General features: G+C 50.1%; 2 protein-coding genes across 3 annotated transcripts; one reads left to right on the plus strand and one right to left on the minus strand.

Moving 5' to 3' along the window:
• Nucleotides 1-1,834: 1,834 nt before the first annotated feature.
• On the plus strand, nucleotides 1,835-3,756 carry IUM83_15613 (homogentisate 1,2-dioxygenase; the record flags this gene model as incomplete). Of its 2 annotated transcripts, none has more annotated exons than XM_067940445.1 (9): nucleotides 1,835-1,945; nucleotides 2,013-2,086; nucleotides 2,168-2,346; nucleotides 2,430-2,540; nucleotides 2,622-2,701; nucleotides 2,769-2,957; nucleotides 3,029-3,163; nucleotides 3,249-3,338; nucleotides 3,403-3,756. In XM_067940445.1, the coding sequence occupies 9 exons, from the start codon at nucleotides 1,835-1,837 to the stop codon at nucleotides 3,754-3,756; spliced, it is 1,323 nt and encodes a 440-aa protein (XP_067790569.1). The 2 variants fall into 2 exon arrangements, with proteins under 2 accessions (XP_067790569.1, XP_067790570.1); XM_067940446.1 differs by having other exon boundaries at nucleotides 2,622-2,692.
• Nucleotides 3,757-3,840: 84 nt separating this feature from the next.
• On the minus strand, nucleotides 3,841-16,585 carry IUM83_15614 (Dynein heavy chain; the record flags this gene model as incomplete). The annotated part of the gene is made up of 2 exons (XM_067940447.1): nucleotides 3,841-7,937; nucleotides 15,313-16,585. 2 exons carry the CDS (start codon nucleotides 16,583-16,585, stop codon nucleotides 3,841-3,843), a joined length of 5,370 nt encoding a protein of 1,789 aa, XP_067790656.1.
• Between the last annotated feature and the right edge of the window lie 182 nt (nucleotides 16,586-16,767).

Here is a 16,767-nt window from a genome sequence, read left to right on the forward strand (position 1 = left end):
AGAGATAATGCCGTCTTCCAGAGGTGGAGAGAGGAAGACGTGAAGAAAATCCGGGCACTTGAAAGTCGCGTGAAGGATCTGGAGCAGCAAGCTGACTCGAAAATTTGCGACCCGCTGAAGGACCTTGCTACCAGCACGCCTGCTCAGGGATCGAAGCGTCATACTACGATTCCTGTGCCGAATTCTTCCGCGACAAGGCAAAATACTATGCAGAAAACTCGGTCACGATCAAATCTGACGCGGGTTGGAAGTGATAATGGTACCGCTGCTCGAACATACAAGCAAGTGCTGGAACGGTACGCTCTCGGGTCAAGTAAAGGGCAACACCAGAAGTCCGTAGCGATAAGCAAGGTTGCGCATGACCAGACTCGGCTCACTGACCCGTCGTACGATGTAACAAATCAACTTGAGGAATCAGTGGAAACACAGTCGCTGGACAGGAGCTTGTCAACTGATGCAACACAAAGGTGGGAAACAACAGCGGTGCGTAACCAAGCCGACGAATCGCCGGATCTAGGCAGATCCGAAGCAGCATGGCATCAAGCCTCTGGATTGTGTGTATCTCCTGTTACCTGTCCTCCGAATCGGAATGACGTGGCTGAAATACATTTCGCGGATTCGTGGAAGTATTCTAATATTGCTGCCATCGCGAAGAGCTTTAGCCCCGAGTGGGCATCCTCAGTGCTGTCCAAATCAACCCCTGCACTTTTGACCCAAAAGCATGAACAAAAGGAAAATCGCGACGAGCCGTGGTCACCGAATCCAGCAAGTGGCTGCAGTACCGCCGCATCGAAACAAGAGCCTGCGACGCTGCTCAAAAATGCTAGCGTTGGTAGTTTCAATTACACCCCGCTACCGCGTGCCCAAGAGGCATGTGAAAAGCACAAGCTTGCAGGATGCATGCTGTGCTCGGTAAATGAGAGCATGCGGCAAACCGAGGCTGCTGTGCACCGTCAGCCGGCATCAGTCACTGTCGCATTCAAGACCACCGAAGCGAATCGGAAGCCCCAAGACGGTCCGTGCCACCGGCATCAGCTGCTACGATGCTTCATTTGTATGAAGAGCAGCGCCAGCAACACGCCCGCTAGCGCAGTACAACTCGCGGCAGCAGCAACGACGGTAATAACGAATGCGACTTCGACGTTCGCCTACAGCAGTGCTGCGATTTCGTCGTCTGGCAAGCCTACCAGCTACCAGACTCCTGTTCCGCAAGCCGAGACCTCATCCCAGTCAAAGTGTGCTCTTCACTCCCTTGCCAACTGCATTTTGTGCGCGGGGGTCAAGGCGATGACTCGAAAAGTGGTGGTGCCTTCTCCTCAAGCATCTCCAGCGAAAACGGTTAGCTCCTTCGATGCGAGAAGCGGGAACTTCGTTGAAGACCGCGCTGCGGAGCGGTATCGACGATACACACTCGACGAAAGGATACTCCAGCCGAAACTAGCAAATCAATGGTAACCAAAGTGTCAATCTCAAAGTGTAGCCATGTTTGAACAGCCTATGTAAATATATTTTTCAAGTAAGCCCATGAACGGTGCTGCTCTGATCAACGTACTTCGCCCAAGAGTGCTCAGAGCGGCTCGCCTGGCTCGGGAAAGGTGTTTGCACGAGTGCTAGCTTGGCAAGGCGTCTAAATGCACGTATGACCACCTAGCGGCGTCTCGCATTTGACAGCGTCCAATATTGAAGTTTATCCCCCTACCCTCGACACGTACACTTGGATTTTGTATACTGTTGATGGTGTTAAGCTCCAGCTGTACCAGCTGCGCACACTCCATCGAGGAGCTCATTTACCGAAAAGCACTCGCCGAGACACGTGCACCTTCCTGCAAGCTCCATGACCGACGCCACCTGGGACTCCCTGTCGTATCTGCCGGGCTTCGGCAACGATTTCTGCTCGGAGGCGCTGCCCGATGCGCTGCCCAAGGGCCAGAACAACCCGCAAAAGGTTTGTGACACAATGGTGCCCCATCAGATTCGCACCGGTATATCTAACCTCTCTGTCCCCGATGCAGTGCGCGTACGGACTGTACGCCGAGCAGCTCTCCGGCACGGCGTTCACCATGCCGCGCCACAAGAACCAGCGCAGGTGCGTGCCCAAGTGTCAAACTATTGAGTGGCAGAATTGGAATTGAGGATTTGGTATTCGTGGCTTTTCGTGCTCCGGTAGCTGGCTGTACCGTATTTTGCCGCCGGTCGTGCACGAGAAGTACCAGGAGGTGGACCACCCGTTCGTCAAGGCGGACTTCGCCAAGGAGAAGCTCACTCCGCAGCAGATGCGCTGGAAACCCATGCCGTTCCCGGCGGACTCGGAGAAGGTCGACTTCATCGACGGCCTGCGCACGATCGGTGGGTCAATTATTGTAGTTGGTGCCGCATTTTTGTAGTCGGGTTTTTGCCAAAATCTGACATTGATGGTTGTCGTTGTTTAGGTGGAGCGGGAGACCCGACAATGAAGGCGGGCATGGCCATCCACATGTACGCCGCCAACACGTCGATGAAGGACAAGTGCTTCTACAACTCGGACGGCGACTTTTTGATCGGTATGTTATGGGTGATTTGATCTGTAACTGTGAAATGTTTTGAGTTTGACGTTTCTGGATTTGGTTTTGGTGCAAATTCAGTCCCCCAGGTTGGCGATCTGAAGATCACGACGGAATTCGGCAAGCTCAAGGTGTCACCGCATGAGATCTGCGTCATCCAGGTATTATTTTGTGGGGATGATAATTTATTGTGCGTACGTGTAGGGTTAACGTGGTATGGTATTTTAGCGCGGTATTCGCTTCTCGGTCGAGCTGGACGGACCTTCCCGCGGCTACATTCTGGAGGTGTACAACCGCCACTTCATCCTTCCCGATCTGGGACCTATCGGAGCCAACGGACTCGCCAATCCGCGCGACTTTGAGCATCCGAGCGCTTTCTACGAAGATCGTGAGGCCGAATACCTGGTGGTGAACAAGGTGCGCTGAAGCTGCTATTGCTGTTGAATTTGCGATTAGGAGTGCAAGTCTCACTTTTTGTGTCCGTGCAGTTTGGAGGCCAAGTATTTTCCGCTCGGATGGCCTTCTCGCCGTTCAACGTCGTTGCGTGGCACGGAAATTACGTCCCGTACAAGTACAACCTCGACAAGTTCTGCACGATGAACTCTGTGAGCTATGACCACCCGGTAAGTTGCTCAGCTCCTGAGTCATAGCAATGTGGAGGGTTTGCTTTTTTTTTACTAACCTAAGGTCTTACTTTGCCTCAACTAGGACCCCTCTATTTACTGCGTCCTCACGTGCCAGACGGAGGAGGCTGGAAATGCTGTCGCGGACTTCGTCATTTTCCCACCTCGTTGGATGGTACGTGACTTCGTTTAGTGTTTTCTGGTTCGTACGAATCTGCTAACACTCCTATCATGCCTAGGTTCAAGAGCACACATTCCGCCCTCCGTACTTCCACCGCAATTGCATGAGCGAGTACATGGGAATGATCTACGGCACCTACGATGCTAAGAAAGGAGGTGAAGACGGCTTTGCTCCTGGAGGCGCCTCTCTCCACAGTGTCGACACGCCTCACGGACCTGACGCTGCGACGTTCCTCGCTGCTTCGAACGCGCAGCTCAAGCCAGAGAAGTTCGACGGCGGACTTGCGTTCATGTTTGAGTCGACGTACCTGGTTAAGCTCACGGACTATGCTCTCCAGTGCGACCACAACGACGAAAACTACTGGAAGTGCTGGCAGCAAATGCCGAAGCTGTTCAACCCCAAGCAGGCGTAACGCGGGTTAACTACCTGACTCGAAATGGTTGAGCGAAACTAGTTGTTCAAGTTTCCTAACAAAATACATTGCGTTAAACTTGAGCTAGGAATCCCTCTGCATAACAAGCGCCACGCCTGCCAATATCCACTTTGCCTTTGGATCGATGGTATTGAGAGTCGCAAGGAACACATAAGTTGGTCCTCGAAGTGTTGTCTGGTACACAGGACAATCGAACACATCTTTGTTTCGACGAAAGTGCCCCACTGCAGTGGCTTCCCACTTGCTATCAATGACAACTGCTCGGGCGTAGATTACAGGTGCCGCAGGTAGCAGTTCCTTTGGCATGGGATCCACGAGATGGCCACCACAAGGAGTGGAGTCGATCTCGTACGAAAACGGCGACGTTTTTTCACCGTCCTTCATCGGGAACTCCCACCGCGCGCCTTCCATGAACAGACCATGAATGTACGCCCCCATTTCAGGATATGACTCCGCTCCCTCTGCTTCGGCGATAGGTGTCATATGAGTTTCAATGGCCATGGAGTCAAGTGGAATACCGTGGGTCCGTGCCGTGCATTGTTTGATCGCGGTAAGGAATGCAGTTGGATTGAACAGACCGGATATCCACATTGAATATGGTAACCTGAACTCACTGGTCCAGTTCAAGAGAAATTGGATACGGTCCAGCAAGTCTGCAAACCACAGTGATAACGATTTACGGGACCACCATGCGTATCGCTCCCACGAGCACATGTGCAGAACATTGCGGCCGGGTACTTGGTTGATCGAGAGGGCCTCCATGAGGTCCTCCATGGATTCCGTCATATTTAACGTTCCTTGGATTCCCTTTGTCAGTTCTATCAAGCTGGACTGGATCTCGTGTAGTAGCGCGTGCATACGAGCCGCTTCTTGAAGGGCAACCACAACGTAAGGCGACTGATCGGTCGCAAGAAGCGGTTCCGCTTTGGCTTGCAAGTCTGCTAGATCAATCTCCGGTGGAAGCTTTTCTAGTAGCTCTTCAATAACCGCGTATACCTGGGTATTCTCTTTTGACATCCCTGAAGCTGCAGCCGAGGATACAGATCTAGCAACCAAGCCATCCCCAGGTGTTGGTGGACCCGCTGTGGGCTGGAACTTTGCAATCGTAGTGAATAGATCGCTGGACGCTTCTACAAGGTACCCCACCTCTGCGTTTGGATGCAATCCATACACTGTAGGCGACTCGCTTGGCAGTCGTGTTTCAATGTGGTCAACATACTTGGAATAGCTGAAAGTGAACGGGTCCGGACACTTGAACCCTGCTGTGAGCTCCTTTCCTTTTAAAATGTCTTGCGTAAAGACTTCATTCAAATACGTGTTGTTGGTAATTCGGTCCCAGTGATCAGTTATGTGACCTCCATACATGATCTCGCCGAAAATGTATCGAAGATCGTCCCATGGCAAGGCTTTTGACCGGCTTGTCACTGCAGTATCGAGATATCGCCGGAGTACGTCGGAGCAAATCAACAGGTCGCCTGTGTTGAAACTATACGGGCGGCTCCAACCTTGGCAGCCGAATCGCCGTCGTCCCAAGACAAGTGCATGGAAGAAGCATAGCGCAAATAAGCACCCTTGGTATTCGTTAGGCTGAGCACAGACTTCGAGCTGTTTCATAGAGAAGTTCGCCCACGCCCGTCGTAAATTGCTCTTCAGGTCCGTTGGGGCTTCGTTAGCAACCTTGATACAACTTTGAAGAAGTGATTCCGGGAGATTACTGAGCGAAGCTAACGCAGGTCCTTCAGATGACAGGAAGCAGCGGAATCGTTGGTCCGCAGACACCGAATAGACTTCCAGCGTTCGCTCAAGTCTGGGAAGCCACGACTGCATTAAGTGAATATTCTGCAGAATTACCCAGTTGCCTTCGCGTGAGAACTTCATTAGAATGTTGTCAGCATACTCTTCTTGACCTTGGCCCATAGATATGTTGATAAGATTTCCTCGCTCGTACATGAAATCAAACTTCTTACCCAGCGTCTCGACCCACGACGTTGGATCCACACCGGGAAATAGCACGAAAAACATAGGGGTCGAGGCACTAGTCTCTTGATAAGCGGCTTCCATGTCAAATGGTGGTTGTTGGACCATTTGCTTCCCGAACGTATCGCCAAGGTATGAGCGCAATGCAAATATCATTCGATCGGGGCGCAGAACTCGGATGATATGCAGGAGTTGAATTGGAGTAATCGAGGTCTTGTACTGGCCCGGCATAGGCTTTAATTCCGGTTTCTCGGCGTCACACCACTCTCGCCACTCTTCACTGTCGGACCGCATAAATGTGGTAAGCTTCTGGAGGCTAGCGATATTTTCCTCGAGTTTGCGCACACGGAGCCAAACTGTCTCCGACATCCATTCACTGAGCAGTCCCATTCCAGATCCCATATCGTTTGCAGTTCCACAGGTTACCAGCTGACGAATATCAATCGCATCGATTTTCTTTTCCGTTTGCAAAATGGAAAAGCACAACTGGGTAGCTAATGTTAACTTGTCCTTTTCAAATAGACCACGGCGTATGTAATTGAAAACCACGTCTGTAATGGATGTCTTGAGTTGAGTGCAGCGTGCTTCGATCTGGGCAGAAGATGGTTTTTCTTCCTGATCTGTTTCTTTCATTAGCTCATCAAGATCCTGCTCGCTATTGCTTTCCACAACTCGATCGGCAAGTAGCAAGTCCGCATTCCACTGGAAGCGTTGCGAAACAATGACTTTCTTCGCAGCCGCTTTTAAGCGACCAAGCAAACCACCGCCGCCTGATGAAGGTGACCTTCCTGGATCTTTCTCTGGCTGAACTAGGTCGATACCGCGCTGAAATATTACCACGTAAGCATTCAACGAGTACACATAGTACGAATGCATGCGGTGCAATCCATCCATGATGAAGAAAAGCAGAGCCCCTCGGCTCGCGACAGACTGGTACTTTGCGCTAAGCTCGTTGATTTGAGCTTCATACTCCGTAGCCTTGGCAGCCTTCTTCGCAATCTCTTGAGAAGTGGCTTTGGTAGTTTCTAGGTCTGTTATCACCTGTACGTTTTCCGTCACGTCGCCTTCGGCATCCGCTAAACTAGACAAGATTCGGTCCTCCAATGTCTGTATCCTGATTTTGAATTCGTTCTGCTGATGGATGAGTGCTGTACGCACTTTTGCCATCTTCGGCCACTCTTTGCGTACGACAAGCGACAATAGTTGGTCCTCTAGACCCTGTTGGGTCACTGCAAAATTGACCATTGTGGTCTCTGCCTGCAGTTCAGGTGGATAGTGAGGATTCGACAGCTTTGTGTGAAGGTACAGACGGAAATCGGGGTGCAGCTCCACCATTTTATCCCCCATTTTCAGCATGGTTTTATGTCCACGCACAGTCGTGGATCGGGATATGACTGGCCATAAACACACTTCCAGCCTTTCGCCTATGTTCTCGACGATCACAGAGTGGCCGCGTTCCACAGCTGTCTCCAGTAGATTTGGTAAGTTGGGTTGATCCTGGCGCACTACTTGAAGTGAACTGGGCGCAGCGCGTCTCGCGTACTTCTCCATTTCTCGTAACCAATATATTCCTTGCAGCTGCGGATCAATTAGTAGTGGAGCGCGAGTGCTATTTCGCACGATAGCTCCATTTTCAACCGACACGCGGTCACTTGGAAGCCCTCTCGTGTTCCACTCAGCGATTTCAGACTGTGTCGCCAGAATGTGCAATGGGTTGCCATCTTCAGACATAACAGTCGTTGTTGATGTAGGTTTGTCCTTATCGGCTTTGGATGGCTTCTCAGTCAGCGATTTACGAAGAAACGGTAACCACTTGTCATTGATCAGTAAATCACGGAAAGGCTTCGTGAATGCACCAACGTACGAGACAAAACTGGCTGCAATCACGACATCACACACTAACATCTCTGCACTTACACGGAGCTGCTCGAGTTCGTGAGCCCATCGTTCGCTCTCACTGCCAAGCGCTTTAGCCAGCCTCCGGGCGAGCTCCATTCGTAAGCGACCTCTTTCCAGCAGAGCAATAGCGTCTTGGACCTCCTTGTTTATTTTGTCAAATTCGTTGGTCAAAGTTGCCAGCTTCTCTTCCAGCGCCGCAACCTTCTGATTCACCAACTCGAGCCTTTCATTTGCTACCCGTAATTTTTCGTTAGCTTCTTCTAGTGCACGCTTCTTGGGCTCAACTACGATAATTGCATCGTAGTACGCAACGATATTAATCACCCACGCACAGAGTCCTGCGGCTGCCGAGTTTTTTCTTCTCGATAATTTCCACATTAAAGTGCTCGAGCTGCAAAAATGGCCGAATCTCCTTCCAATTGATTTCAGGAACCTGCTGGTTGTCGACAAGTGTCTTGAAACCTTTTAGCTCCTCTACCAGGGCGTTGATGTTGCCTAACAAAGCCTTTTTCGTGGCCTCCCAAGATCGATCTTTGTCTTTTACTTTACCATTCTTCTGGACGATAATGTTTGGATTAACACCGGCGAATAACACCACGACAGCACCAAAAATGTCGCCGACTCCTGCGGGAGGCTTAGCCATGGTCTTGCAATTTCCAAGATCTTTTTTTATTGAGCGTATCCAAAGCAGCCATTGCAGCATCCACCATCGGTTGTGCTTGAGCGAGGTCCGCTTCCGTATCAGCTTTTTTGATAGAGACGTCTGCTTGAATCACTGCGCACTTCTCGCGTTCAACATTAGCTCTGTCAGTCTCATTTTCAACGAGCTCTTTGTCTTTCTGGAGGCGAGCAGCGAGTTCTTCCACAATAACTTTCTTTTTTCAGCCTCTTCAAGGGTGCGCTTCAACTCTTCTTCCATTGTTGCTACGATCTCTCCAGTCGACTCCATTTTCTCGAGTCCAGTTTGAAGGCGTTGCATAGCCTTTTGGTGACTCGAGTGTTTCTGAGCTAGTAGGCGGCGGTACAACGTTAGACACTCCAAATACGACTTTGGAGTTGAGTACACGTGGCGCTTTTCATTAGAAAGAAACTCCTTGGCTAAAGTGTTAGTACTCTGGAAAGCAAATGGCATGAAATTTTGTATGGCCATTGCAACATTGTCGGCCGTATTCAGCTGAGGGTCACTATCAAACGTTAGGAAGCGGGCAGCTACAGAGCGCAGCGCTTCTTTCGGCCACGGCTGGAACCAGTCAATCAGGGAACAGTTCACTAGTGCTGGGAATTTTCGAGCTCGCATTCGAAAGTCGGGCGTCGCTGGTGAAAAACAGAGTACGACATGCAGATTTCGCTTAATTTCTTGAACAAACCACCGCCAAGCGCGTTCTTTCTCATACCCTTCGGACCCGAGGCCAATCGTGCCGTTCGAATCACCAGTTGGGTCCGATGCGGCACTAGCTGCTAACGCTGCCATCATCTTCGGTTGGAATTGCTGGATCAAATTCGTTTGCTCGTCAGAGCTGTAGAGATCAGGAATATTTCCGCTTGACAGCAAATCATTCAAGTACACGAGCATGCGCTCATTCTTTATCTGATTGTCATCAAATAAGAAAACTACGTTGTCACCTTTGACTCCAGCCTTCATAAACATGTTTTGAAGATCAGACTTGAAGTCTAAGAGTGAATACGCTTGAGAAATCGCAATTTCCACTAGCGCATAGCCACATATAAATGCGCTCAAACGAGCCAACGACTTGCGCCCGCTACCGCCAACACCCACGAGAAGTGCGTGGCCTGATGGATTCGAGATTATGCGGACGATGCGAGCGATATGCTCGAGTGCATCTTTGAACAGCACCAGGTCCATTTTCGTATTCAACTCATTGTGCTCCGCCAACGCTTCTTCCACAGTGGCATGCAACACTTGATACGACACAACCTGATCATACTCGTTTGTCCGTAAACCATTGGCAAAATGGCAAAAGAGAATTGGGTCGGTCTGGAGTAACGCTGATTCATTCGCACTTTCGTTACTGGACGAAATGGGGGCGAAGTATCGAGTAAAATTTAGCGCAGGAAAGCATTTGCGGGCTTGCTGTTGTACGATCGCCGTGAATTTTGCTAAATCCTGCGTTGATACCATGCGATCTCCGTAAACACGTGAGGTTTCGTGAACCCAAAGAAGGGCGAATTTTAGTGGATCTTCAAACGTTGGTGGCTTCGCCATCAGCAGTCCTTGGAAGACATTCGCGACGTGCCGAATATTGAATTCATAATGGAAGTTGGCTGCTGTCTTACGGAAAGCGCTACACACCTGCACGTGGAGATTCAGAGCTGCTTTCATAATTGGTTGAGACATCTTTCGGATATCTTCAACAAAATCAGCCACATAGCCCTCGAGAAAGGTTGTGTAAATTACTTGCAGACTAGCAGCGCTTAGCTGAGGTAGCGCAAATGTTACGAAGTGCCGCTGGAGGCGTGGGTTGATACTGAAACTGCCAGCGTTTGGATTCATGCAACTCACAAACTGCACATTCACGATTTGCTTTATGGAGAACTTCGCACGATCATACCAATGACCATAATCCAAGTATTGACGAAGTAAAGCGATAGCACTTTGCGTTCCATATGTGTCTACTTGAGGAAGATTGAGATCGTCTAAAAAGTAAATTAATTGGTCTCCATCTGTAGGTCCGAACGTCGAACCAACGCGCTTTGAAAGCTTTGATTCCAGGATAGCTTGAAGTGCGTACGCGTTAGTGTAATAGTTGAAGTTGATGTTCATACTAGCTGCTGGTCCTTTTGTAGCTGCAGCTGGAGACGTTGTTGAAGATGAGGTCGGAGCACTAACACCTGGTTTAGTTGGGGAGACTCGAACATCAAGATTCTTGAGTAATCCTTGAACTAACTGCGTTTTGCCAGTTCCTGCGTTGCCGCAAAGCATAAAAGGACGCTCTTCACGAACCATTATACTCAGCCAGCTTGTAATGGAAGCCGTCTCGGGGGTAGGAACGGTGACTGACGACATAGCAACAGATCCATCGAAATGGACGGCCTTAAAGTATGGTGATGCTCGCCACGTGTCAAACGAAAGCGTATTTGGGTCAAGCCAGTAATCAAAAACAGTATCGCGAGCTGGAAACTTTATATGCTTGAACTCGCTGCGCCACCACTCACTAAACAGTTTGCGGTAGTCCGTCCCGTCATCAGTGATTGTGAGGGCAGCTCCAAATGCCCACACCGATATGAAACCACTTATGACATCCACTTTCTTTGAATCGCGGAGGGTTTCAACATCAAGTACTGCGTCTAAAAAGTAGAGATACGTGTGTACCATGGTTATCTCTTGCATCGGCACGATTGTCTTGCAGCACTGCTTGACGAATGCAAGAATTGGATCGATGTACTTGTTCATTGCTTCTCCTAAAGCAGTTCGCTGTGGAACAGACGTGCCTTTAGTTGCCACCCAGCTGGCTAAGAATGATCTCCACTGAAATCCATCGTCGTCCGATATGTACAAGATACCTGCGCGTGATACTGTGGCAGGGGTTGCATACTTCAGGTCGCGAATTTCAAATAGAAGCCGCATGTTGGGCTTTAGTGGAATGCGCTCATTTGACGCAAGGGTCAGCATTTTGTTGTCATCCATGACAGAGTTCATTGACTCGATCCAGTTGGCATCCAAATCTCCGTCCAATACAATCCATTTCGGACGGGGGTCTGTCACTGAAGTACTAGCAACATCACGCATAATCTTAGAAAGCAGACCATCCTTCCACTCCCGTGTCCCGAGCACCATGTATCCATATAAATCTTCAGTGGAAACTGCCTTGGGGTTGAGATCAACCACTTTTGTAGCATAATCCTCACCTTTTTTCTTTCTAGCAGTAATCAATGTCTCGCAGCATTCTGTCTTTCCACTTCCTGGTGGCCCCATCACAAAAACACAGTGTCGGATTGCAAGCAACTCTTCAAGCTGTATAACTTTCAGACGGAACTGTTCATGAGGCCACAGTCCCCGATCGTCACACGCCACATGAACATACTTTTCCATCGACTCGTCAATTTTGCGCGGCAGATTCATATTGGGGAAAAGGTCACTGAGCAGGCCATTGAAAATCAGAAGATCTTGCTTGACAATTTTTGGCAAGTTGAAGTCGCGGAGCGATCGCATCAAAATTTCCTGTTCAGACAACTTTGGTTCTGCTCGCTTGAACGATCCAGCAACGACTAGCACGCTTTTGACAGCTCGCAGACCCCAATCGTAGTGATCCTGTTTGGAGAGAAGCTCTCGGAGTAGAGAATACAAACTGAAGAATTTTGTGGCGAGCATCTTTGCCTCTCTGAAACCTTCCGCCATGAGCATATTTTCACAAATCAACACGAGATCAGGTGCCATCACTGTAATAGGTCGAAACAGAGCTTTTAAGCCTTCCGGGAGCTCTGACCGACCTAGGTATCCAGGATTCATGGTGATGAATGTGCCACACGTGGGATCAAGCGTGACCGAGTCACCCTCTACGACCACGTGACTGCTTTCACTTCGAATTCCATCGCACACCGCTTTAAATTGGACCGAACAGACCGACAATACCTCAGGTGCAAGTCGATTAAACTCATCAAAACACCCCCAAGCTCCTGCACTCGCCAACCCCTTGAAAATGTTTCCCAGATTTTTGTAGTCCATCTCGGGCGAGCAGTTGAACACATAGCATATCTTGCCTACCATATTGGCCAAGTCTTTTGTCGTTTCTGTTTTGCCTGTTCCTGCGGGTCCGGCAGGAGCGCAACCCATCTGGATGTGAAGCGCCTGAGTAGCGGTGACATAAATTCTGTCAGTTAACGGCGTGATAACGAGCCTCGGACCATTCCCCAAGTATTCAAACCCGTAATCGAAAGTTGCGTCGCAGATCTCCAAATATGTTTTGTTTAGTTGGCCTGAACATCGTTGTTTCAGTTGCGACTGCCAGAGAAACGAGCTAGGTGCTGTAATTTCTTCATAGAGAAGTTTCTGTACGATGTCTCGTGAGTGTGCATCCATTGTGATCATGCACATAGTCCGCTGGCGATCCGCTTTTGGCAAATTAGTTTGGGTAAGCTTAATGAGATCGTTGAGCTGGATCACAACCTTCTCGAAGTTCTTTCATCGCAGTCGCATGACCCTTTGAAAGCAACTCAAAAGCATGTTCAACACTTCTTGCGTATTCGATTCCAGCGACCAGTAAGGCAATCTGAGCTGCATCCATATTGTCGTTAGAAACGGCACCTTCATTAATCGATGGGACTTTTTGTAACAACCAATCTACGCGATTTTGCTCAGGAAATCGGTTGATTGAGCGCGTTACATGCTCTTTTAGTGTGCGCTGCATTGCCTCCAGTATCGTCTGCATATACAGCTCTACTTTTCCGTCCAGTTGTACCTTGTTCTCAAAAGAAATAGTCTCTTTTCCAGAATCATTAGATATGAAATGCGTAGCCAACATCGAGCTTGCTGCCCCAGCAGTTTCTTTTCCAAAACCAGTGTATGTGTAGCTAAAACACCTTCTCCAAATGAACCATAATTTTTTGTGGACTACTACCATTTGACAAAATGTCGAGCAGATCGGCCTCGGAGATGAAATAAAACGTGGGAATAAGCGGCGCTTCGAATCCAGATACTCTTTCAGCGCTTGCTGACACTTTTCAAGTCGTGCACGGAGATCATTGAGCAGTGCAAGCAGACCTGGAAGCTGACAGGCAAGCAAGACATTTCCAGGTGGTTCTTGTTCCCACATCTGCTGTAACGTTTGTCGAACGAGCTCGTCAACGTCTTCAAACCTCGTCGCTTCGTCCGGAAGTTCGCGTTTCACTTCCTCTGATTGCATGAAGAGTGGCTCAAGGTACGACCACGAACGCTGAATATCGAGCAGTGCTCCAACGGTTTCTGACACAAGCATAAGTTTCGACTTCCACAGCTGGGTTTGCTCTTGGAAAAAGCTGTTCCTTCCTGATGCCATTCCTTGTACTAGCAATTGGTCCGATTCCAGCATTTCCACATCATCCTCTGTCATAGCAAGCAACGGTACCGCTGTTTCTTTGTAGAGTGTCATGGTTAGGCAAATGCTAGACCATCGTGTTTCTAACTCTTGTAGTACGGATTCTTGTTTGGCTTCTTTTTGAGCACGATCCGTTATTTCCTCTACATCGCGCTGAAATTCGTGCAAGTTTAAAGCTAAAATGTCAGCAAATTTCATGGACGGATTGTCTTCGGGACATTCAAAGTCTTTTCCAGTAACCGCGATAAGATCCTGCCAATGCCGCCTGCGCATGGATGGGTGCCGTAACGCTTGAAACAGCGGACATGTGCTGAGAAAGTCTTTTACAAGTCGTTCAAACTTCTTGAATGCATCGCAGTCTCGAATATCCTTGTGGGTGGCTTTAACAAGCGCTAGAAATGCCTTTGCTTCCTCCTCCAATACTATACCATCAATCATGCTCCACGGAAATATCTCTCGACAGATCAATTTTCCTCGTCACGTCCGATATTGCTTCCCACATTTGTTGGCAATGCGTTAGTATTCGCTGAATAGCTGTCAGTACGGATGCACACGGCTCCATCAGATCTTCGCATTCTAATATCTCAGCGATATGTCTCTTTTTCTGAAATTCGATTTGATCCTTTTCAGCGCTTGCCTGTTCTTCCGAGATCAATGCCACCGCCGCATTCACACCAATAGCGAAAATCCAGAAGCCCTTCAATTTGAGCTGTGCTTCTTTTTGTATGCAGCTCCTCCAGGTAGACGGCAACCTCATCGCGGAATTTCAAACTCTGTGTAGCAATTAACGGGGCAATCCGATTGCTTGCAGCTGGAACCTTCTTCAAGACCTCCGCCCACGCCATTTCAATGGACATCAAAATATCAAGCTCCTTCGTTACCAGAATGCCCGCATCTTTTAGAAAGGCAATTTCTGCACGAAGTTCTTCAATCGATAACGATATCTGTTCTCCACGTTTCTCGACCATGAATACGTGTTCTTTCAAGCCAATCAACGCAGCCGTGACCTGTTCAGGCGTCCATGTTGGATCCGACAGCGGTTGTTCGAGGCCAATATTGCACTCCCGCGTCGATTGCTGAAGTCCTTGTAGGTCGTGCAAAACCTGGTCTAGAACAAGCTTCCCTGTCATTAAATTCATCTCTCGGGTGACGATATCATCGAATGTCGCACTGTAAGGTGATCCACGAATTGGGCCAGCATTGCCACCGAACGTACCCTGGAACTCAATTTTAACATGGTATTCACCCGGGCTCGGTACTGTGTAACTCACTAGATACTTACCATTTAGAAGGTCCTGTATCTGCAAACTCGGCAGGAATATTGGATCCGACTCATCAACAGACACTTCAATGATGAATTCATCGCCACCACGTGTTCGTAAGTTACGTTGAGCATCTCTAGCCTGGATGATAAAACACGTAGGTTCGCCGCTGGCACCTCCTGAAAGTACGCCAGGGCCGTACGCAAAGCATAGCGGTGCATGTGTAACAGAAAAATAGCTGTAGGTCTGAAAAGTTGTCGTGAATGAGTCACCCTGCAATGCCACTCGAACTTGGACATCGCCTGCCGGGAATGCTGTGAAATCCGGTGCAACAACATTTAGCGTGTGATCGTTGACGTATTCACCTGGAACATCGACGGATCCTTTCCGACACGAAAATCTGATTGTCACTGGTTTGTTGACAAAGTCAATGCCTTCGATCACCAAAGCCGTGCCGCCTGTGATCGGTCCAAAGTCCGGGAAGATCCCCGTAATACCGTACGGCGGGCCCACCACGCAGCTAACATCAAGATAAAACATGTCATTGAGCCATACATTGGCCCAACCACCAAATACAATCAGTCGGCTGCCTTTATCATCGTAGGCAAGTGTCGTGTCACTTCGTCCGCAGGGTGGCGTGCCCTCAATCTCCGGGATGGTCCAGCTCATTTCACCCGTGTCAAGCACGCTCAAGTCATTCATATAGCTCCCCTGTGCGTTGTAGTTATTCGCCTCTCCGACCACGCCGCCGAACACGAAAACCTTGGCGTGTGGAATGGCCAGCACGGCGCAGCACGCGTGGTTCCACCTCGGCAGCGCCGTGGCCATGTGCGTGCCTTCCACGAGCGTCCACGAGTTCACGGTCGAGTCAAAAATATGCAAGTCGTTAAACTGCGCGACGCTATTCCAGCCTCCACAGACTAGCATCAAGTCATCCACGGCGCACGCCTGGTGTCCTGCTCGTTTCTCCGGTGGTTTGCCCTTGCACGTGACTTTCGTCCAGCTCAGGTCGTCCGTGCGCAGCATGTACAAGTCGTCGAAGTCTCTTCTGCCGTAGCCCGTGCCTCCGTAGCCCCCAAACACGTAGATACTCCGTCGAATAGCCACCGCCGTGTGCGCCCCCCTGGGTGCTGGCAGTGTCAGGGCCACCGTCTTGGCCACACTGGCACGATGGATGGTGTTGATGTTAGTACTATTAAGAGGCGAGTTCACGGCGACGGCCGCCCCCGGCTGGCTCCAGTCCAGCGTGATGGGGTTGAAGACCCACAGGTCGTTGAACCGCGTGGAGCTGCTGTGGAAGCCGCCGAAGACGTAGATCTTGCTGTCCACGACCGTGGCCGAGTGCTTCCACCTGGGAGGGGGCCACGCGCCGCCCAGCGGCGAGCGCAGGCGCTCCCACTCGCTGGGGGCGTTGGCGTTGATCTTGAGCGCGAACAGGTCGTTGGTGGGGCCCGGCGGCTCGGCGTAGTCGCAGCCGCCGAAGAGGTAGCCGCTGGAGCCCACGATGGACAGCGAGTGGCCCGAGCGACGCGTCGGAGCCTCGCCGTTGCGCCGCGCCACCGTCTCCAGCTTGCTCCAGCGCAGCGTCGGCGGCGCGGAGCCCACGCCGCCTTGGGCGTCCGCCGTGTCCGCGGGCATCCGCGCAAATAATGCGGAAGAGGAAGAGTGAAGGTCCTTCGTGCCAATGGACACCTTGACGTTGAACTTTCGGATTTTCCGGGCGCGGATTGGTGGAAAGAACAGCCAATGAAGTGCGCGCGCGACGCTTCAAGATCCACGGTATCTTCTGCTTGTGGTGATGGCCGACCGGTAGGATAGTG

Source organism: Phytophthora cinnamomi, assembly GCF_018691715.1.
Source record: "Phytophthora cinnamomi strain GKB4 chromosome Unknown Contig45, whole genome shotgun sequence".
Lineage (NCBI taxonomy): Eukaryota > Oomycota > Peronosporomycetes > Peronosporales > Peronosporaceae > Phytophthora > Phytophthora cinnamomi.